Source organism: Bactrocera oleae, chromosome 3 (genome assembly GCF_042242935.1).
Source record: "Bactrocera oleae isolate idBacOlea1 chromosome 3, idBacOlea1, whole genome shotgun sequence".
Lineage (NCBI taxonomy): Eukaryota > Metazoa > Arthropoda > Insecta > Diptera > Tephritidae > Bactrocera > Bactrocera oleae.
The window spans coordinates 48522328-48546066 of NC_091537.1; the positions used below are offsets into that span (position 1 = coordinate 48522328).

The 23739-nt window shown below is 45.2% G+C and overlaps 6 protein-coding genes across 6 annotated transcripts; all 6 read left to right on the top strand.

The window, feature by feature from the left end:
• The first annotated feature begins 3080 nt into the window (after positions 1-3080).
• On the top strand, positions 3081-3431 carry LOC138856057 (uncharacterized). Its single transcript, XM_070106493.1, has one exon. The coding sequence runs from the start codon at positions 3081-3083 to the stop codon at positions 3429-3431; it is 351 nt and encodes a 116-aa protein (XP_069962594.1).
• A 5258-nt stretch (positions 3432-8689) lies between these two features.
• Positions 8690-9490, top strand: LOC138856058 (uncharacterized). Its single transcript, XM_070106494.1, has 2 exons — positions 8690-8946; positions 9319-9490. Exons 1-2 carry the CDS (start codon positions 8690-8692, stop codon positions 9488-9490), a joined length of 429 nt encoding a protein of 142 aa, XP_069962595.1.
• A 610-nt stretch (positions 9491-10100) lies between these two features.
• Positions 10101-10478, top strand: LOC138856059 (golgin subfamily A member 6-like protein 6). The gene has a single exon (XM_070106495.1). It carries the CDS (start codon positions 10101-10103, stop codon positions 10476-10478), a length of 378 nt encoding a protein of 125 aa, XP_069962596.1.
• A 3635-nt stretch (positions 10479-14113) lies between these two features.
• On the top strand, positions 14114-14914 carry LOC138856060 (uncharacterized). Its single transcript, XM_070106496.1, has 2 exons — positions 14114-14370; positions 14743-14914. Exons 1-2 carry the CDS (start codon positions 14114-14116, stop codon positions 14912-14914), a joined length of 429 nt encoding a protein of 142 aa, XP_069962597.1.
• Positions 14915-15524: 610 nt separating this feature from the next.
• On the top strand, positions 15525-15902 carry LOC138856061 (golgin subfamily A member 6-like protein 6). Its single transcript, XM_070106497.1, has one exon. The coding sequence runs from the start codon at positions 15525-15527 to the stop codon at positions 15900-15902; it is 378 nt and encodes a 125-aa protein (XP_069962598.1).
• LOC138856062 (golgin subfamily A member 6-like protein 24) lies at positions 15903-18394 on the top strand. The gene is made up of 3 exons (XM_070106498.1): positions 15903-16186; positions 16603-16925; positions 18006-18394. Exons 1-3 carry the CDS (start codon positions 15903-15905, stop codon positions 18392-18394), a joined length of 996 nt encoding a protein of 331 aa, XP_069962599.1.
• The last annotated feature ends 5345 nt before the right edge of the window (positions 18395-23739 follow it).

Here is a 23739-nt window from a genome sequence, read left to right on the forward strand (position 1 = left end):
TAGTTTTCGAAATATTCGCATTTAAAGTCTGAAAATTCACAAATTAAAGTATGTTATTTTTCTATGCATTATGAATTTTACACTTATATTATTTAATATAATATTACAAGTATATCCACTAAAGCATCACTAAATAATTTGTACACATTTATTTAATCATAAATTGTGCACAAATAGCTTTAGATCGTAATTAAAGTTTTCTTTAATATGACTCATTTATACAATAACAAAATTGTTGCATGTAAACATATGTATAATAAGTGTTACCATATCCATATTTTGCTAACGAACAAAAATAGCCAAAAGGAGAAAGATTATAACGCAAATAAAGAATACATAATCCTGTGATGGGTTATGTTAAATATTTCAGTATTTCACTTCTCTCGATAAATCTTGGTGTTGTACCGACCAGGGTTATTTTTTTGAAGCGCGGCCAAAGGCCGCCAATGCAGAAAGTAGTACGACGCGAAAGAACTATGAGCACCTTGATCTTGGATCGACCAGCATTGTTTTTTTAAACCGCCAATTCAGAAAATAGTTTTAAGCGAAAAACTAAATGTCTAGGAGGGTATAACTCTTTCTATTTAACACATACTTTTTTTAACGGGTATTTTAGTTGTTACTTTGACAAAATACCGCTGCTTTTTTGGTTTTTCTATTAATTCCATAACTGGCGATTCAAAGTGAATTTGTGAGAATTTCCAAAGTTAAATATTTTAATATTTTTTATATTCTACACGTTATTGAATACGTGTAAAAAAAACTTACAAATGAGTGCAAATTTGGTATGTATTGTTGTTATATATTGTAATATAACGCGTATTTTTAAGAATACTTTTAAGATACATATATATGTATTGATATTTAGACGGGAATGAAGCACCCAAAAGTCGCGGTGTAGTACGAAGACGTAGTAGTGAATGAGATAAAAAGCACGTACATTGCCATTCGAAAAATTGAACTCCAGGGAAAAATGTATAACTTTTGCGGAAGAGCAAGGTTCAATTTTAACGAAGAAACTGTGTCACATACACAGGTCAGCAATGGTGGTCTCTCTACGGTTTGAAAACGTTAAGATTCCACTGACCGAAATATTTTATTTCATGTTTGCTTACGCTTCTGATTGGTCGCTTTCGGATGTGCGAAGGGACAGCATTGCCAAGGAACCAATCTTATCTATCGCAAACATCTGTGATTGGTTCAATTACTGAAGCTTCAAAACTCCAAGGTAGAATACCGCATTAACGTTTTGGCCGGGTGCGACAAATTCTTTGTGGACAATACCCTTGGAATCATAAAAATAATTCAGCATTGTCTTCACTTTTGACTTCTCCAGGCGCGATTTTTTGGGTTTAGGCTCATTTTTCATTTATGTCCTCACGACCACTTTGAAAACGTTGAAACCACTCGTGCATTTTGCTACGGGATGGGCAATCGTCGCCATAAACTTGTTTTATCAATCAAAACGTTTCGGTAAAAGTTTTACCAATTTTAAAACAAAATTTAATGTTGGCTCTTTGTTCGAAGCTCATTTTCGGACCGATGACAAGAACATACTGACACTTAAAACGCAATAACTTCACTTCCAAAAGATGAAATGTTATGAAATTTTTACTGGAAGTCGATAGCAGATTCTATCGCACTAGTCGACATATAGATGGCGCCACTAGAGTTTACTTTGTTACTTGTTTACTGTTTAGTTTGGAACGCACCTTGTATGTATATATAAGCATATGTGCGACCGCTTTTTATTTTCAGATGTTATCAAAACTTTTAATGACCAAAACAAATAATTACGGGCATAGAGGAGGTCCACCAAATCAAGAATATATATAGATATAGTTGCGGGAAACTTGGCTTTCGAGTTATTCGCGTTTAAAGGTACGTATCTTTTTGATGTAAAATAAATTTTGACCGCGAATTCGGAGGATGCCGTTTTAAATCCCAACCGTCAGGTGGAGTAGTGAATTATATTCCACTGATCTGAGAAACATAAGTTTAGGTCCCCCAACTAAGGAGGCTTCAAACTTATTTTTATACCCTGAACAGGGTATATTAAGTTTGCCACGAAGTTTGTAACACCCAGAAGGAAATGTCGGAGACCCTATAAAATATATACATAAATAATCAGTATGATGAGCTGAGTTGATTTAGCCATGTCCGTCTGTCTGTATATATACAAAATAGTCCCTCAGTTTTTAAGCCATCGATCTAAAAGTTTGCACCTGTCCTTTTCTCACTAAGAAGCTGTTCATTTGTCGGAACGGATATCGGACCACTATAGCATATAGCTGCTAAACAAACTGAACAATCGGAATTAAGTAATTGTGTGGGAAACTTTTTTATTTGACGAGGTGTCTTCACGAAATTTTTCATAAGTTATTTTCTAAGGCAAAATTGTAATCTCCGAAGAAATTGTATAGATTGGATTACTATAGTATATAGCCGCTATACAAACTGTATCATCGGAATCAAGTGCTTGCATGGAAAATTTTATCATTTGAAGAGATATGTTTACGAAATTTGGCATGAAGTATTTTCTACGGCAAAACTGTAATCTCCGAAGAAATTGTTCAGATTGGGTCACTATAGTATATAGCTGCCATACAAACTGAAGGATCAGAATCAAGTACTTGCATGGGAAAATTTTTTATTTGACGAGGTGTCTTCACGAAATCCTTTTTTAAATAATACGCATAATTTAATTATATTATTATTACTTAATTTATTAATATAATATTTTAGTATATTTTTTATTTCTATAATATTTTTTAATGATTTTTGAAAATGCCAAGAATATTGAGGCAATCGCAGACGTCGCAATGCTTGAATCGAATGAAGCCGACGACAATATAGTCAAAATTAAGAAAATAATAGACGGAGGAACGCTGACTATACTGCAGAACTACACAGCTTAAATTTATAGTACCGCAATGAAGAAAGAACTCGTGACAGTTTTGCACATTCCACTAGACGACAGAACCTACTTTACAGAGCTACAGAAATCAAATAGATGTTTGATTTGGGAATAAAGAGCTAAAGAGCAGAAATGTAACACCGTAGAACACTCAAACAGACGAATGAATCCCGAATACAGAGCAGCGGAGCAGAAGCGCCACACAACAGAACATTTAAACAGGCGCTTGAATCCGGAATATAGATCTGAAGAGCAGGAATGTAACACCGCAGAACACTCAAACAGACGAATGAATCCTGAATACAGAGCAGCGGAGCAGGAGCGAGACACAGTAGAACATTCGAACAGACGAATGAATCCTGAATACAGAATAGCGGAGCAGGAGTGCAACACAATAGAACATTTAAACAGGCACTTGAATCCGGAATATAGAGCTGAAGAGCAGGCACGCAACACCGTAGGACATTCGGCCACACAACAGAGAACAGACGAAGGAATCCTGAATACAGAATAGCGGAGCAGGAGTGCGACACAACAGAACACTCAATTAGACGAACGAATCCGGAATACAGAGAAGCGGAGCAGGAGCGAGACACAGTAGGACATTCGAACAGACGAATGAATCCTGAATACAGAATAGCGAAGCAGGAGCGCGAGATAACAGAACATTCATTGCTTGAATTCGGAATATAGAGTGAAAAGCAGGAACGTAGCACCGCAGAACACTCAATTAGACGATTGAATCCTGAACAGAGAGCAGCGCAGCAGGAGCGAGACACAGTAGGACATTCGAACAGGAGCGCGACACAGTAAAACATCCGAACGCAACACGGTAGAACACTCAATTAGACGAATGATTCCTAAATACAGAGCAGCGGAGTAGGAGCGAGACACGGTAGAACATTTGAACAGACGAATGAATCCTGAATACAGAATAGCGGAGCAGGAGTGCGACACAACAGAACATCAAACAGGCGGTTGAATCCGGAATATAGAGCTGAAGAGCAGAAACGCAACACCGCAGAACACTCAATTAGACGAACGAATCCTGAATACAAAGCAGCGGAGCAGGAGCGAGACACAGTAGGACATTCGAACAGACGAATGAATCCTGAATACAGAATAGCGAAGCAGGAGCGCGAGATAACAGAACATTCAAACAAGCGCTTGAATCCGGAATATAGATCTGAAGAGCAGGAATGTAACACCGCAGAACACTCAAACAGACGAATGAATCCTGAATACAGAGCAGCGGAGCAGGAGCGCGACACAACAGAACATTCGAACAGACGAATGAATCCCGAATACAGAGCAGGAGCGCGGCACAGTAGCACATTCGAACAGGCGCTTGAATCCGGAATATAGAGTGAAAAGCAGGAACGTAACACCGCAGAACACTCAATTAGACGATTGAATCCTGAATAGAGAGCAGCGGGGCAGGAGCGAGACACAGTAGGACATTCGAACAGGCGCTTGAATCCGGAATATAGAGCTGAAGAGCAGGAACGTAACACCGCAGAACACTCAAACCGACGAATGAATAATGAATACAGAGCACCGGAGCAGGAGCGCGACACAACAGAACATTCGAACAGACGAATGAATCCCGAATGCAGAGCAGGAGCGCGACACAGTAGGAAATTCGAACAGGAGCTTGAATTCGGTATATAGAGCTGAAGAGCAGGAAGGCAACACCGCAGAACACACAATTAGACGAATGAATCCTGAGTACAGAGCAGCGTAGCAGGAACGCAACACCGCAGAACACTCAATTAGACGAATGAATTCTGAACACAGAGCAGCGGAGCAGGAGCGCGACACAACGGAACATTCGGATAGACAAACGAATCCCGAATACAGAGCAGTAGCGCGACACAGTAGGACATTCGAACAGGCGCTTGAATCCAAAATATAGTGTGAAAAACAGGAACGTAACACCGCAGAACACTCAATTAGACGCTTGAATCCTGATTACAGAGCTGCGGAGCAGGAGCGAGGCACAGTAGAACATTCGAACAGACGAATGAATCCTGAATACAGAGCAGCGGAGTAGGAGCGAGACACAGTAGAACATTCAAACAGACGAATGAATCATGAATACAGAATAGCGGAGCAGGAGTGCGACACAACAGTACATCAAACAGACGAAAAATCCCGAATACAGAGCAGGAGCGCGACACAGTAGGACATTCGAAGCAGCGGTTGTATCCGGAATATAGCACTGAAAATCAAGAACGTAACACCGCAGAACACTCAATTAGACGATTAAATCCTGAATACAGAACAGCGGAGCAGGAGCGAGGCACAGTAGAACATTCGAACAGACGAATGAATCCTGAATACAGAGCAGCGGACTAGGAGCGAGACACAGTAGAACATTCAAACAGACGAATGAATCCTGAATACAGCATAGCGGAGCAGGAGTGCCACACAACAGTACATCAAACAGACGAAAAATCCCGAATACAGAGCAGGAGCGCGACACAGTAGGACATTCGAAGCAGCGGTTGTATCCGGAATATAGCACTGAAAATCAAGAACATAACACAGCAGAACATTCAAACAGACGAATGAATCCTAAATACAGAACAGCGGAGCAGGAGCGAGGCACAGTAGAACATTCGAACAGACGAATGAATCATGAATACAGAGCAGCGGAGTAGGAGCGAGACACAGTACAACATTCAAACAGACGAATGAATCCTGATACAGAGCAGCGGAGTAGGAGCGAGACACAGTAGAACATTCAAACAGACGAATGAATCCTGAATACAGAATAGCGGAGCAGGAGTGCGACACAACACTACATCAAACAGACGAAAAATCCCGAATACAGAGCAGGAGCGCGACACAGTAGGACATTCGAAGCGGCGGTTGTATCCGGGATATAGCACTGAAAATCAAAAACGTAACACCGCAGAACACTCAATTAGACGATTAAATCCTGAATACAGAGCAGCGGAGCAGGAGCGAGGCACAGTAGAACATTCGAACGGACGAATGAATCCTGAATACAGAGCAGCGGAGTAGGACCGAGACACAGTAGAACATTCAAACAGACGAATGAATCCTGAATACAGAATAGCGGAGCAGGAGTGCGACACAACAGTACATCAAACAGACGAAAAATCCCGAATACAGAGCAGGAGCGCGACACAGTAGGACATTCGAAGCGGCGGTTGTATCCGGGATATAGCACTGAAAATCAAAAACGTAACACCGCAGAACACTCAATTAGACGATTAAATCCTGAATACAGAGCAGCGGAGTAGGAGCGAGACACAGTAGAACATTCAAACAGACGAATGAATCCTGAATACAGAATAGCGGAGCAGGAGTGCGACACAACACTACATCAAACAGACGAAAAATCCCGAATACAGAGCAGGAGCGCGACACAGTAGGACATTCGAAGCGGCGGTTGTATCCGGGATATAGCACTGAAAATCAAAAACGTAACACCGCAGAACACTCAATTAGACGATTAAATCCTGAATACAGAGCTGCGGAGCAAGAGCGAGGCACAGTAGAACATTCGAACATACGAATGAATCCTGAACACAGAGCAGCGGAGTAGGAGCGAGACACAGTAGAACATTCAAACAGACGAATGAATCCTAAATACAGAACAGCGGAGCAGGAGCGAGGCACAGTAGAACATTCGAACAGACGAATGAATCATGAATACAGAGCAGCGGAGTAGGAGCGAGACACAGTACAACATTCAAACAGACGAATGAATCCTGATACAGAGCAGCGGAGTAGGAGCGAGACACAGTAGAACATTCAAACAGACGAATGAATCCTGAATACAGAATAGCGGAGCAGGAGTGCGACACAACAGTACATCAAACAGACGAAAAATCCCGAATACAGAGCAGGAGCGCGACACAGTAGGACATTCGAAGCGGCGGTTGTATCCGGAATATAGCACTGAAAATCAAGAACGTAACACCGCAGAACACTCAATTAGACGATTAAATCCTGAATACAGAGCTGCGGAGCAGGAGCGAGGCACAGTAGAACATTCGAACATACGAATGAATCCTGAACACAGAGCAGCGGAGTAGGAGCGAGACACAGTAGAACATTCAAACAGACGAATGAATCCTGAATACAGAATAGCGGAGCAGGAGTGCGACACAACAGTACATCAAACAGACGAAAAATCCCGAATACAGAGCAGGAGCGCGACACAGTAGGACATTCGAAGCGGCGGTTGTATCCGGAATATAGCACTGAAAATCAAGAACGTAACACCGCAGAACACTCAATTAGACGATTAAATCCTGAATACAGAGCTGCGGAGCAGGAGCGAGGCACAGTAGAACATTCGAACATACGAATGAATCCTGAACACAGAGCAGCGGAGTAGGAGCGAGACACAGTAGAACATTCAAACAGACGAATGAATCCTGAATACAGAATAGCGGAGCAGGAGTGCGACACAACAGTACATCAAACAGACGAAAAATCCCGAATACAGAGCAGGAGCGCGACACAGTAGGACATTCGAAGCAGCGGTTGTATCCGGAATATAGCACTGAAAATCAAGAACATAACACCGCAGAACATTCAAACAGACGAATGAATCCTATATACAGAATAGCGGAGCAGGATGGCGACACAACAGAACATTCAAACAGGCACTTGAATCCGGAACATAGAGCTGAAGAGCAGGAACGCAACACCGCAGAACACTCAATAAGACGAACGAATCCTGAATACAGAGCAGCGGAGCAGAACGAGACACAGTAACACATTCGAACAGACGAATGAATCTTTAATACAGAATAGCGAAGCAGGCGCGCGAGATAACAGAACATTCAAACAAGCGCTTGAATCCGGAATATAGAGCTGAAAGCCAGGAACGCAACACCGCAGAACACTCAATTAGACGAACGAATCCTGAATACAGAGCAGCGGAGCAGGAGCGAGACACAGTAGGACATTCGAACAGACGAATGAATCTTGAATACAGAATAGCGAAGCAGGAGCGCGAGATAACAGAACATTCAAAGAAGCGCTTGAATCCGGAATATAGAGCTGAAGAGCAGGAACGCAACACCGCAGAACACTCAATTAGACGAACGAATCCTGAATACAGAGCAGCGGAGCAGGAGCGAGGCACAGTAGAACATTCGAACAGACGAATGAATCCTGAATACAGAGCAGCGGAGTAGGAGCGAGATACAGTAGAACATTCAAACAGACGAATGAATCCTGAATACAGAATAGCGTAGCAGGAGTGCGACACAACAGTACATCAAACAGACGAAAAATCCCGAATACAGAGCAGGAGCGCGACACAGTAGGACATTCGAAGCGGCGGTTGTATCCGGAATATAGCACTGAAAATCAAGAACATAACACAGCAGAACATTCAAACAGACGAATGAATCCTGAATACAGAACAGCGAAGCAGGAGGGCGACACAACAGAACATTCAAACAGGCGCTTGAATCCGGAATATAGAGCTGAAGAGCAGAAACGCAACACCGCAGAACACTCAATTAGACGAACGAATCCTGAATACAGAGCAGCGGAGTAGGAGCGAGACACAGTAGAACATTTGAACAGACGAACGAATCCTGAATACAGAATAGCGGAGCAGGAGTGCGACACAACAGAACATCAAACAGGCGCTTGAATCCGGAATATAGAGCTGAAGAGCAGGAACGCAACACCGCAGAACACTCAATTAGACGAACGAATCCTGAATACAGAGCAGCGGAGAAGGAGCGAGACACAGTAGGACATTCGAACAGACGAATGAATCCCGAATACAGAATAGCGAAGCAGGAGCGCGAGATAACAGAACATTCAAACAAGCGCTTGAATCCGGAATATAGATCTGAAGAGCAGGAATGTAACACCGCAGAACACTCAAACAGACGAATGAATCCTGAATACAGAGCAGCGGAGCAGGAGCGCGACACAACAGAACATTCGAACAGACGAATGAATCCCGAATACAGAGCAGAAGCGCGACAAAGTAGCACATTCGAACAGGCGCTTGAATCCGGAATGTAGAGTGAAAAGCAGGAACGTAACACCGCAGAACACTCAATTAGACGAATGAATCCTGAATAGAGAGCAGCGGAGCAGGACCGAGACACAGTAGGACATTCGAACAGGCGCTTGAATCCGGAATATAGAGCTGAAGAGCAGGAACGTAACACCGCAGAACACTCAAACAGACGAATGAATAATGAATACAGAGCAGCGGAGCAGGAGCGCGACACAACAGAACATTCGAACAGACGAATGAATCCCGAATGCAGAGCAGTAGCGCGACACAGTAGGACATTCGAACAGGCGCTTGAACCCAAAATATAGTGTCAAAAGCAGGAACGTAACACCGCAGAACACTCAATTAGACGATTTAATCCTTAATACAGAGCAGCGGAGCAGGAGCGAGGCACAGTAGAACATTCGAACAGACGAATGAATCCTGAATACAGAGCAGCGGAGAAGGAGCGAGACACAGTAGAACATTCAAACAGACGAATGAATCCTGAATACAGCATAGCAAAGCAGGAGTGCGACACAACAGTACATGAAACAGACTAAAAATCCCGAATACAGAGCAGGAGCGCGACACAGTAGGACATTCGAAGCGGCGGTTGTATCCGGAATATAGCACTGAAAATCAAGAACGTAACACCGCAGAACACTCAATTAGACGATTGAATCCTGAATACTGAGCAGCGGAGCAGGAGCGAGGCACAGTAGAACATTCGAACAGACGAATGAATCCTGAATTCAGAGCAGCGGAGTAGGAGCGAGACACAGTAGAACATTCAAACAGACGAATGAATCCTGAATACAGAATAGCGGAGCAGGAGTGCGACACAAGAGTACATCAAACAGACGAAAACTCCCGAATACAGAGCAGGAGCGCGACACAGTAGGTCATTCGAAGCAGCGGTTGTATCCGGAATATAGCACTGAAAATCAAGAACGTGACACAGCAGAACATTCAAACAGACGAATGAATCCTTAATACAGAACAGCGGAGCAGGAGGGCGACACAACAGAACATTCAAATAGGCGCTTGAATCCGGAACATAGAGCTTAAGAGCAGGAACGCAACACCGCAGAGCAATCAATAAGACGAACGAATCCTGAATACAGAGCAGCGGAGCAGGAGCGAGACACAGTAGGACATTCGAACAGACGAATGAATCTTGAATACAGAATAGCGAAGCAGGCGCGCGAGATAACAGAACATTCAAACAAGCGCTCGAATCCGGAATATAGAGCTGAAGAGCAGGAACGCAACACCGCAGAGCACTCAATAAGACGAACGAATCCTGAATACAGAGCAGCGGAGCAGGAGCGAGACACAGTAGGACATTCGAACAGACGAATGAATCTTGAATACAGAATAGCGAAGCAGGAGCGCGAGATAACAGAACATTCAAACAAGCGCTTGAATCCGGAATATAGAGCTGAAGAGCAGGAACGCAACACCGCAGAACACTCAATTAGACGAACGAATCCTGAATACAGAGCAGCGGAGCAGGAGCGAGACACAGTAGGACATTCGAACAGATGAATGAATCCCGAATACAGAATAGCGAAGCAGGAGCGCGAGATAACAGAACATTCAAACAAGCGCTTGAATCCGGAATATAGAGCTGAAGAGCAGGAACGCAACACCGCAGAACACTCAATTAGACGAACGAATCCTGAATACAGAGCAGCGGAGCAGGAGCGAGGCACAGTAGAATACTCGAACAGACGAATGAATCCTGAATACAGAATAGCGGAGCAGGAGTGCGACACAACAGTACATCAAACAGACGAAAAATCCCGAATACAGAGCAGGAGCGCGACACAGTAGGTCATTCGAAGCAGCGGTTGTATCCGGAATATAGCACTGAAAATCAAGAACGTAACACAGCAGAACATTCAAACAGACGAATGAATCCTTAATACAGAACAGCGGAGCAGGAGGGCGACACAACAGAACATTCAAATAGGCGCTTGAATCCGGAACATAGAGCTTAAGAGCAGGAACGCAACACCGCAGAGCACTCAATAAGACGAACGAATCCTGAATACAGAGCAGCGGAGCAGGAGCGAGACACAGTAGGACATTCGAACAGACGAATGAATCTTGAATACAGAATAGCGGAGTAGGACCGAGACACAGTAGAACATTCAAACAGACGAATGAATCCTGAATACAGAATAGCGGAGCAGGAGTGCGACACAACAGTACATCAAACAGACGAAAAATCCCGAATACAGAGCAGGAGCGCGACACAGTAGGACATTCGAAGCGGCGGTTGTATCCGGGATATAGCACTGAAAATCAAAAACGTAACACCGCAGAACACTCAATTAGACGATTAAATCCTGAATACAGAGCAGCGGAGCAGGAGCGAGGCACAGTAGAACATTCGAACGGACGAATGAATCCTGAATACAGAGCAGCGGAGTAGGACCGAGACACAGTAGAACATTCAAACAGACGAATGAATCCTGAATACAGAATAGCGGAGCAGGAGTGCGACACAACAGTACATCAAACAGACGAAAAATCCCGAATACAGAGCAGGAGCGCGACACAGTAGGACATTCGAAGCGGCGGTTGTATCCGGGATATAGCACTGAAAATCAAAAACGTAACACCGCAGAACACTCAATTAGACGATTAAATCCTGAATACAGAGCAGCGGAGTAGGAGCGAGACACAGTAGAACATTCAAACAGACGAATGAATCCTGAATACAGAATAGCGGAGCAGGAGTGCGACACAACACTACATCAAACAGACGAAAAATCCCGAATACAGAGCAGGAGCGCGACACAGTAGGACATTCGAAGCGGCGGTTGTATCCGGGATATAGCACTGAAAATCAAAAACGTAACACCGCAGAACACTCAATTAGACGATTAAATCCTGAATACAGAGCTGCGGAGCAAGAGCGAGGCACAGTAGAACATTCGAACAGACGAATGAATCCTGAACACAGAGCAGCGGAGTAGGAGCGAGACACAGTAGAACATTCAAACAGACGAATGAATCCTAAATACAGAACAGCGGAGCAGGAGCAAGGCACAGTAGAACATTCGAACAGACGAATGAATCATGAATACAGAGCAGCGGAGTAGGAGCGAGACACAGTACAACATTCAAACAGACGAATGAATCCTGATACAGAGCAGCGGAGTAGGAGCGAGACACAGTAGAACATTCAAACAGACGAATGAATCCTGAATACAGAATAGCGGAGCAGGAGTGCGACACAACAGTACATCAAACAGACGAAAAATCCCGAATACAGAGCAGGAGCGCGACACAGTAGGACATTCGAAGCGGCGGTTGTATCCGGAATATAGCACTGAAAATCAAGAACGTAACACCGCAGAACACTCAATTAGACGATTAAATCCTGAATACAGAGCTGCGGAGCAGGAGCGAGGCACAGTAGAACATTCGAACATACGAATGAATCCTGAACACAGAGCAGCGGAGTAGGAGCGAGACACAGTAGAACATTCAAACAGACGAATGAATCCTGAATACAGAATAGCGGAGCAGGAGTGCGACACAACAGTACATCAAACAGACGAAAAATCCCGAATACAAAGCAGGAGCGCGACACAGTAGGACATTCGAAGCGGCGGTTGTATCCGGAATATAGCACTGAAAATCAAGATTGTAACACCGCAGAACACTCAATTAGACGATTAAATCCTGAATACAGAGCAGCGGAGCAGGAGCGAGGCACAGTAGAACATTCGAACAGACGAATGAATCCTGAATACAGAGCAGCGGAGTAGGGGCGAGACACAGTAGAACATTCAAACAGACGAATGAATCCTGAATACAGAATAGAGGAGCAGGAGTGCGACACAACAGTACATCAAACAGACGAAAAATCCCGAATACAGAGCAGGAGCGCGACACAGTAGGACATTCGAAGCAGCGGTTGTATCCGGAATATAGCACTGAAAATCAAGAACATAACACCGCAGAACATTCAAACAGACGAATGAATCCTATATACAGAATAGCGGAGCAGGATGGCGACACAACAGAACATTCAAACAGGCACTTGAATCCGGAACATAGAGCTGAAGAGCAGGAACGCAACACCGCAGAACACTCAATAAGACGAACGAATCCTGAATACAGAGCAGCGGAGCAGGAGCGAGACACAGTAACACATTCGAACAGACGAATGAATCTTGAATACAGAATAGCGAAGCAGGCGCGCGAGATAACAGAACATTCAAACAAGCGCTTGAATCCGGAATATAGAGCTGAAAGCCAGGAACGCAACACCGCAGAACACTCAATTAGACGAACGAATCCTGAATACAGAGCAGCGGAGCAGGAGCGAGACACAGTAGGACATTCGAACAGACGAATGAATCTTGAATACAGAATAGCGAAGCAGGAGCGCGAGATAACAGAACATTCAAAGAAGCGCTTGAATCCGGAATATAGAGCTGAAGAGCAGGAACGCAACACCGCAGAACACTCAATTAGACGAACGAATCCTGAATACAGAGCAGCGGAGCAGGATCGAGGCACAGTAGAACATTCGAACAGACGAATGAATCCTGAATACAGAGCAGCGGAGTAGGAGCGAGATACAGTAGAACATTCAAACAGACGAATGAATCCTGAATACAGAATAGCGTAGCAGGAGTGCGACACAACAGTACATCAAACAGACGAAAAATCCCGAATACAGAGCAGGAGCGCGACACAGTAGGACATTCGAAGCGGCGGTTGTATCCGGAATATAGCACTGAAAATCAAGAACATAACACAGCAGAACATTCAAACAGACGAATGAATCCTGAATACAGAACAGCGAAGCAGGAGGGCGACACAACAGAACATTCAAACAGGCGCTTGAATCCGGAATATAGAGCTGAAGAGCAGAAACGCAACACCGCAGAACACTCAATTAGACGAACGAATCCTGAATACAGAGCAGCGGAGTAGGAGCGAGACACAGTAGAACATTTGAACAGACGAACGAATCCTGAATACAGAATAGCGGAGCAGGAGTGCGACACAACAGAACATCAAACAGGCGCTTGAATCCGGAATATAGAGCTGAAGAGCAGGAACGCAACACCGCAGAACACTCAATTAGACGAACGAATCCTGAATACAGAGCAGCGGAGAAGGAGCGAGACACAGTAGGACATTCGAACAGACGAATGAATCCCGAATACAGAATAGCGAAGCAGGAGCGCGAGATAACAGAACATTCAAACAAGCGCTTGAATCCGGAATATAGATCTGAAGAGCAGGAATGTAACACCGCAGAACACTCAAACAGACGAATGAATCCTGAATACAGAGCAGCGGAGCAGGAGCGCGACACAACAGAACATTCGAACAGACGAATGAATCCCGAATACAGAGCAGAAGCGCGACAAAGTAGCACATTCGAACAGGCGCTTGAATCCGGAATGTAGAGTGAAAAGCAGGAACGTAACACCGCAGAACACTCAATTAGACGAATGAATCCTGAATAGAGAGCAGCGGAGCAGGACCGAGACACAGTAGGACATTCGAACAGGCGCTTGAATCCGGAATATAGAGCTGAAGAGCAGGAACGTAACACCGCAGAACACTCAAACAGACGAATGAATAATGAATACAGAGCAGCGGAGCAGGAGCGCGACACAACAGAACATTCGAACAGACGAATGAATCCCGAATGCAGAGCAGTAGCGCGACACAGTAGGACATTCGAACAGGCGCTTGAATCCAAAATATAGTGTCAAAAGCAGGAACGTAACACCGCAGAACACTCAATTAGACGATTTAATCCTTAATACAGAGCAGCGGAGCAGGAGCGAGGCACAGTAGAACATTCGAACAGACGAATGAATCCTGAATACAGAGCAGCGGAGAAGGAGCGAGACACAGTAGAACATTCAAACAGACGAATGAATCCTGAATACAGCATAGCAAAGCAGGAGTGCGACACAACAGTACATGAAACAGACTAAAAATCCCGAATACAGAGCAGGAGCGCGACACAGTAGGACATTCGAAGCGGCGGTTGTATCCGGAATATAGCACTGAAAATCAAGAACGTAACACCGCAGAACACTCAATTAGACGATTGAATCCTGAATACTGAGCAGCGGAGCAGGAGCGAGGCACAGTAGAACATTCGAACAGACGAATGAATCCTGAATTCAGAGCAGCGGAGTAGGAGCGAGACACAGTAGAACATTCAAACAGACGAATGAATCCTGAATACAGAATAGCGGAGCAGGAGTGCGACACAAGAGTACATCAAACAGACGAAAACTCCCGAATACAGAGCAGGAGCGCGACACAGTAGGTCATTCGAAGCAGCGGTTGTATCCGGAATATAGCACTGAAAATCAAGAACGTGACACAGCAGAACATTCAAACAGACGAATGAATCCTTAATACAGAACAGCGGAGCAGGAGGGCGACACAACAGAACATTCAAATAGGCGCTTGAATCCGGAACATAGAGCTTAAGAGCAGGAACGCAACACCGCAGAGCAATCAATAAGACGAACGAATCCTGAATACAGAGCAGCGGAGCAGGAGCGAGACACAGTAGGACATTCGAACAGACGAATGAATCTTGAATACAGAATAGCGAAGCAGGCGCGCGAGATAACAGAACATTCAAACAAGCGCTCGAATCCGGAATATAGAGCTGAAGAGCAGGAACGCAACACCGCAGAGCACTCAATAAGACGAACGAATCCTGAATACAGAGCAGCGGAGCAGGAGCGAGACACAGTAGGACATTCGAACAGACGAATGAATCTTGAATACAGAATAGCGAAGCAGGAGCGCGAGATAACAGAACATTCAAACAAGCGCTTGAATCCGGAATATAGAGCTGAAGAGCAGGAACGCAACACCGCAGAACACTCAATTAGACGAACGAATCCTGAATACAGAGCAGCGGAGCAGGAGCGAGACACAGTAGGACATTCGAACAGATGAATGAATCCCGAATACAGAATAGCGAAGCAGGAGCGCGAGATAACAGAACATTCAAACAAGCGCTTGAATCCGGAATATAGAGCTGAAGAGCAGGAACGCAACACCGCAGAACACTCAATTAGACGAACGAATCCTGAATACAGAGCAGCGGAGCAGGAGCGAGGCACAGTAGAATACTCGAACAGACGAATGAATCCTGAATACAGAATAGCGGAGCAGGAGTGCGACACAACAGTACATCAAACAGACGAAAAATCCCGAATACAGAGCAGGAGCGCGACACAGTAGGTCATTCGAAGCAGCGGTTGTATCCGGAATATAGCACTGAAAATCAAGAACGTAACACAGCAGAACATTCAAACAGACGAATGAATCCTTAATACAGAACAGCGGAGCAGGAGGGCGACACAACAGAACATTCAAATAGGCGCTTGAATCCGGAACATAGAGCTTAAGAGCAGGAACGCAACACCGCAGAGCACTCAATAAGACGAACGAATCCTGAATACAGAGCAGCGGAGCAGGAGCGAGACACAGTAGGACATTCGAACAGACGAATGAATCTTGAATACAGAATAGCGAAGCAGGCGCGCGAGATAACAGAACATTCAAACAAGCGCTTGAATCCGGAATATAGAGCTGAAGAGCAGGAACGCAACACCGCAGAACACTCAATTAGACGAACGAATCCTGAATACAGAGCAGCGGAGCAGGAGCGAGACACAGTAGGACATTCGAACAGACGAATGAATCTTGAATACAGAATAGCGAAGCAGGAGCGCGAGATAACAGAACATTCAAACAAGCGCTTGAATCCGGAATATAGAGCTGAAGAGCAGGAACGCAACACCGCAGAACACTCAATTAGACGAACGAATCCTGAATACAAAACAGCGGAGCAGGAGCGAGGCACAGTAGAATATTCGAACAGACGAATGAATCCTGAATACAGAATAGCGGAGCAGGAGTGCGACACAACAGTACATGAAACAGACGAAAAATACAGAGCAGGAGCGCGACACAGTAGGACATTCGAAGCGGCGGTTGTATCCGGAATATAGCACTGAAAATCAAGAACGTAACACCGCAGAACACTCAATTAGACGATTGAATCCTGAATACAGAGCAGCGGAGCAGGAGCGAGGCACAGTAGAACATTCGAACAGACGAATGAATCCTGAATACAGAGCAGCGGAGTAGGAGCGAGACACAACAGTACATGAAACAGACGAAAAATACAGAGCAGGAGCGCGACACAGTAGGACATTCGAAGCGGCGGTTGTATCCGGAATATAGCACTGAAAATCAAGAACGTAACACCGCAGAACACTCAATTAGACGATTGAATCCTGAATACAGAGCAGCGGAGCAGGAGCGAGGCACAGTAGAACATTCGAACAGACGAATGAATCCTGAATACAGAGCAGCGGAGTAGGAGCGAGACACAGTAGAACATTCAAACAGACGAATGAATCCTGAATACAGAATAGCGGAGCAGGAGTGCGACACAAGAGTACATCAAATAGACGAAAAATCCCGAATACAGAGCAGGAGCGCGACACAGTAGGTCATTCGAAGCAGCGGTTGTATCCGGAATATAGCACTGAAAATCAAGAACGTAACACAGCAGAACATTCAAACAGACGAATGAATCTTTAATACAGAACAGCGGAGCAGGAGGGCGACACAACAGAACATTCAAACAAGCGCTTGAATCCGGAATATAGAGCTGAAGAGCAGGAACGCAACACCGCAGAACACTCAATTAGACGAACGAATCCTGAATACAGAGCAGCGGAGCAGGAGCGAGACACAGTAGGACCTTCGAACAGACGAATGAATCTTGAATACAGAATAGCGAAGCAGGAGCGCGAGATAACAGAACATTCAAACAAGCGCTTGAATCCGGAATATAGAGCTGAAGAGCAGGAACGCAACACCGCAGAACACTCAATTAGACGAACGAATCCTGAATACAGAGCAGCGGAGCAGGAGCGAGGCACAGTAGAATATTCGAACAGACGAATGAATCCTGAATACAGAATAGCGGAGCAGGAGTGCGACACAACAGTACATCAAACACACGAAAAATCCCGAATACAGAGCAGGAGCGCGACACAGTAGGACATTCGAAGCGGCGATTGTATCCGGAATATAGCACTGAAAATCAAGAACATAACACAGCAGAACATTCAAACAGACGAATGAATCCTGAATACAGAACAGCGGAGCAGGAGGGCGACACAACAGAACATTCAAACAAGCGCTTGAAACCGGAATATAGAGCTGAAGAGCAGGAACGCAACACCGCAGAACACTCAATTAGACGAACGAATCCTGAATACAGAGCAGCGGAGCAGGAGCGAGGCACAGTAGAATATTCGAACAGACGAATGAATCCTGAATACAGAATAGCGGAGCAGGAGTGCGACACAACAGTACATCAAACACACGAAAAATCCCGAATACAGAGCAGGAGCGCGACACAGTAGGACATTCGAAGCGGCGATTGTATCCGGAATATAGCACTGAAAATCAAGAACATAACACAGCAGAACATTCAAACAGACGAATGAATCCTGAATACAGAACAGCGGAGCAGGAGCGAGGCACAGTAGAATATTCGAACAGACGAATGAATCCTGAATACAGAATAGCGGAGCAGGAGTGCGACACAACAGTACATGAAACAGACGAAAAATCCCGAATACAGAGCAGGAGCGCGACACAGTAGGACATTCGAAGCGGCGGTTGTATCCGGAATATAGCACTGAAAATCAAGAACGTAACACCGCAGAACACTCAATTAGACGATTGAATCCTGAATACAGAGCAGCGGATCAGGAGCGAGGCACAGTAGAACATTCGAACAGACGAATGAATCCTGAATACAGAGCAGCGGAGTAGGAGCGAGACACAGTAGAACATTCAAACGGACGAATGAATCCTGAATACAGAATAGCGGAGCAGGAGTGCGACACAAGAGTACATCAAACAGACGAAAAATCCCGAATACAGAGCAGGAGCGCGACACAGTAGGTCATTCGAAGCAGCGGTTGTATCCGGAATATAGCACTGAAAATCAAGAACGTAACACAGCAGAACATTCAAACAGACGAATGAATCCTTAATACAGAACAGCGGAGCAGGAGGGCGACACAACAGAACATTCAAACAAGCGCTTGAATCCGGAATATAGAGCTGAAGAGCAGGAACGCAACACCGCAGAACACTCAATTAGACGAACGAATCCTGAATACAGAGCAGCGGAGCAGGAGCGAGACACAGTAGGACATTCGAACAGACGAATGAATCTTGAATACAGAATAGCGAAGCAGGAGCGCGAGATAACAGAACATTCAAACAAGCGCTTGAATCCGGAATATAGAGCTGAAGAGCAGGAACGCAACACCGCAGAACACTCAATTAGACGAACGAATCCTGAATACAGAGCAGCGGAGCAGGAGCGAGGCACAGTAGAATATTCGAACAGACGAATGAATCCTGAATACAGAATAGCGGAGCAGGAGTGCGACACAACAGTACATCAAACACACGAAAAATCCCGAATACAGAGCAGGAGCGCGACACAGTAGGACATTCGAAGCGGCGATTGTATCCGGAATATAGCACTGAAAATCAAGAACATAACACAGCAGAACATTCAAACAGACGAATGAATCCTGAATACAGAACAGCGGAGCAGGAGGGCGACACAACAGAACATTCAAACAAGCGCTTGAATCCGGAATATAGAGCTGAAGAGCAGGAACGCAACACCGCAGAACACTCAATTAGACGAACGAATCCTGAATACAGAGCAGCGGAGCAGGAGCGAGGCACAGTAGAATATTCGAACAGACGAATGAATCCTGAATACAGAATAGAGGAGCAGGAGTGCGACACAACAGTACATCAAACACACGAAAAATCCCGAATACAGAGCAGGAGCGCGACACAGTAGGACATTCGAAGCGGCGATTGTATCCGGAATATAGCACTGAAAATCAAGAACATAATACAGCAGAACATTCAAACAGACGAATGAATCCTGAATACAGAACAGCGGAGCAGGAGGGCGACACAACAGAACATTCAAACAGGCGCTTGAATCCGGAACATAGAGCTGAAGAGCAGGAACGCAACACCGCAGAACACTCAATTAGACGAACGAATCCTGAATACAGAGCAGCGGAGCAGGAGCGAGACACAGTAGAACATTTGAACAGACGAATGAATCCTGAATACAGAATAGCGGAGCAGGAGTGCGACACAACAGAACATCAAACAGGCGCTTGAATCCGGAATATAGAGCTGAAGAGCAGGAACGCAACACCGCAGAACACTCGATTAGACGAACGAATCCTGAATACAGAGCAGCGGAGCAGGAGCGAGACACAGTAGGACATTCGAACAGACGAATGAATCCCGAATACAGAATAGCGAAGCAGGAGCGCGAGATAACAGAACATTCAAACAAGCGCTTGAATCCGGAATATAGATCTGAAGAGCAGGAATGTAACACCGCAGAACACTCAAACAGACGAATGAATCCTGAATACAGAGCAGCGGAGCAGGAGCGCGACACAACAGAACATTCGAACAGACGAATGAATCCCGAATACAGAGCAGAAGCGCGACAAAGTAGCACATTCGAACAGGCGCTTGAATCCGGAATGTAGAGTGAAAAGCAGGAACGTAACACCGCAGAACACTCAATTAGACGATTGAATCCTGAATAGAGAGCAGCGGAGCAGGACCGAGACACAGTAGGACATTCGAACAGGCGCTTGTATCCGGAATATAGAGCTGAAGAGCAGGAACGTAACACCGCAGAACACTCAAACAGACGAATGAATAATGAATACAGAGCAGCGGAGCAAGAGCGCGACACAACAGAACATTCGAACAGACGAATGAATCCCGAATGCAGAGCAGTAGCGCGACACAGTAGTACATTCGAACAGGCGCTTGAATCCAAAATATAGTGTCAAAAGCAGGAACGTAACACCGCAGAACACTCAATTAGACGATTGAATCCTTAATACAGAGCAGCGGAGCAGGAGCGAGGCACAGTAGAACATTCGAACAGACGAATGAATCCTGAATACAGAGCAGCGGAGTAGGAGCGAGACACAGTAGAACATTCAAACAGACGGATGAATCCTGAATACAGAATAGCAAAGCAGGAGTGCGACACAACAGTACATGAAACAGACGAAAAATCCCGAATACAGAGCAGGAGCGCGACACAGTAGGACATTCGAAGCGGCGGTTGTATCCGGAATATAGCACTGAAAATCAAGAACGTAACACCGCAGAACACTCAATTAGACGATTGAATCCTGAATACAGAGCAGCGGAGCAGGAGCGAGGCACAGTAGAACATTCGAACAGACGAATGAATCCTGAATTCAGAGCAGCGGAGTAGGAGCGAGACACAGTAGAACATTCAAACAGACGAATGAATCCTGAATACAGAATAGCGGAGCAGGAGTGCGACACAAGAGTACATCAAACAGACGAAAAATCCCGAATACAGAGCAGGAGCGCGACACAGTAGGTCATTCGAAGCAGCGGTTGTTTCAGGAATATAGCACTGAAAATCAAGAACGTGACACAGCAGAACATTCAAACAGACGAATGAATCCTTAATACAGAACAGCGGAGCAGGAGGGCGACACAACAGAACATTCAAATAGGCGCTTGAATCCGGAACATAGAGCTTAAGAGCAGGAACGCAACACCGCAGAGCAATCAATAAGACGAACGAATCCTGAATACAGAGCAGCGGAGCAGGAGCGAGACACAGTAGGACATTCGAACAGACGAATGAATCTTGAATACAGAATAGCGAAGCAGGCGCGCGAGATAACAGAACATTCAAACAAGCGCTTGAATCCGGAATATAGAGCTGAAGAGCAGGAACGCAACACCGCAGAGCACTCAATAAGACGAACGAATCCTGAATACAGAGCAGCGGAGCAGGAGCGAGACACAGTAGGACATTCGAACAGACGAATGAATCTTGAATACAGAATAGCGAAGCAGGAGCGCGAGATAACAGAACATTCAAACAAACGCTTGAATCCGGAATATAGAGCTGAAGAGCAGGAACGCAACACCGCAGAACACTCAATTAGACGAACGAATCCTGAATACAGAGCAGCGGAGCAGGAGCGAGACACAGTAGGACATTCGAACAGATGAATGAATCCCGAATACAGAATAGCGAAGCAGGAGCGCGAGATAACAGAACATTCAAACAAGCGCTTGAATCCGGAATATAGAGCTTAAGAGCAGGAACGCAACACCGCAGAACACTCAATTAGACGAACGAATCCTGAATACAGAGCAGCGGAGCAGGAGCGAGGCACAGTAGAATATTCGAACAGACGAATGAATCCTGAATACAGAATAGCGGAGCAGGAGTGCGACACAACAGTACATCAAACAGACGAAAAATCCCGAATACAGAGCAGGAGCGCGACACAGTAGGTCATTCGAAGCAGCGGTTGTATCCGGAATATAGCACTGAAAATCAAGAACATAACACAGCAGAACATTCAAACAGACGAATGAATCCTTAATACAGAACAGCGGAGCAGGAGGGCGACACAACAGAACATTCAAATAGGCGCTTGAATCCGGAACATAGAGCTTAAGAGCAGGAACGCAACACCGCAGAACACTCAATTAGACGAACGAATCCTGAATACAGAGCAGCGGAGCAGGAGCGAGGCACAGTAGAACATTCGAACAGACGAATGAATCCTGAATACAGAGCAGCGGAGTAGGAGCGAGATACAGTAGAACATTCAAACAGACGAATGAATCCTGAATACAGAATAGCGGAGCAGGAGTGCGACATAACAGTACATCAAACAGACGAAAAATCCCGAATACAGAGCAGGAGCGCGACACAGTAAGACATTCGAAGCGGCGGTTGTATCCGGAATATAGCACTGAAAATCAAGAACATAACACAGCAGAACATTCAAACAGACGAATGAATCCTGAATACAGAACAGCGAAGCAGGAGGGCGACACAACAGAACATTCAAACAGGCGCTTGAATCCGGAACATAGAGCTTAAGAGCAGGAACGCAACACCGCAGAGCACTCAATAAGACGAACGAATCCTGAATACAGAGCAGCGGAGCAGGAGCGAGACACAGTAGGACATTCGAACAGACGAATGAATCTTGAATACAGAATAGCGAAGCAGGCGCGCGAGATAACAGAACATTCAAACAAGCGCTGGAATCCGGAATATAGAGCTGAAGAGCAGGAACGCAACACCGCAGAACACTCAATTAGACGAACGAATCCTGAATACAGAGCAGCGGAGCAGGAGCGAGACACAGTAGGACATTCGAACAGACGAATGAATCTTGAATACAGAATAGCGAAGCAGGAGCGCGAGATAACAGAACATTCAAACAAGCGCTTGAATCCGGAATATAGAGCTGAAGAGCAGGAACGCAACACCGCAGAACACTCAATTAGACGAACGAATCCTGAATACAGAGCAGCGGAGCAGGAGCGAGGCACAGTAGAATATTCGAACAGACGAATGAATCCTGAATACAGAATAGCGGAGCAGGAGTGCGACACAACAGTACATGAAACAGACGAAAAATCCCGAATACAGAGCAGGAGCGCGACACAGTAGGACATTCGAAGCGGCGGTTGTATCCGGAATATAGCACTGAAAATCAAGAACGTAACACCGCAGAACACTCAATTAGACGATTGAATCCTGAATACAGAGCAGCGGAGCAGGAGCGAGGCACAGTAGAACATTCGAACAGACGAATGAATCCTGAATACAGAG

What these genes read in the sequence shown, in the direction of transcription:
- LOC138856057 (XM_070106493.1), top strand. Translation starts at nt 3,081, where the DNA reads ATGAATCCCGAATACAGAGCAGCGGAGCAGAAGCGCCACACAACAGAA.
- LOC138856058 (XM_070106494.1), top strand. Translation starts at nt 8,690, where the DNA reads ATGAATCCCGAATACAGAATAGCGAAGCAGGAGCGCGAGATAACAGAA. An exon ending in CAGGCGCTTGAATCCGGAAT is followed by an intron (nt 8,947 to 9,318) that starts GTAGAGTGAAAA and finishes TCCTTAATACAG; the next exon opens with AGCAGCGGAGCAGGAGCGAG.
- LOC138856059 (XM_070106495.1), top strand. Translation starts at nt 10,101, where the DNA reads ATGAATCTTGAATACAGAATAGCGAAGCAGGCGCGCGAGATAACAGAA.
- LOC138856060 (XM_070106496.1), top strand. Translation starts at nt 14,114, where the DNA reads ATGAATCCCGAATACAGAATAGCGAAGCAGGAGCGCGAGATAACAGAA. An exon ending in CAGGCGCTTGAATCCGGAAT is followed by an intron (nt 14,371 to 14,742) that starts GTAGAGTGAAAA and finishes TCCTTAATACAG; the next exon opens with AGCAGCGGAGCAGGAGCGAG.
- LOC138856061 (XM_070106497.1), top strand. Translation starts at nt 15,525, where the DNA reads ATGAATCTTGAATACAGAATAGCGAAGCAGGCGCGCGAGATAACAGAA.
- LOC138856062 (XM_070106498.1), top strand. Translation starts at nt 15,903, where the DNA reads ATGAATCCCGAATACAGAATAGCGAAGCAGGAGCGCGAGATAACAGAA. An exon ending in CAGAGCAGGAGCGCGACACA is followed by an intron (nt 16,187 to 16,602) that starts GTAGGTCATTCG and finishes TCCTGAATACAG; the next exon opens with AGCAGCGGAGCAGGAGCGAG. An exon ending in CAGAGCAGGAGCGCGACACA is followed by an intron (nt 16,926 to 18,005) that starts GTAGGACATTCG and finishes TCCCGAATACAG; the next exon opens with AGCAGGAGCGCGACACAGTA.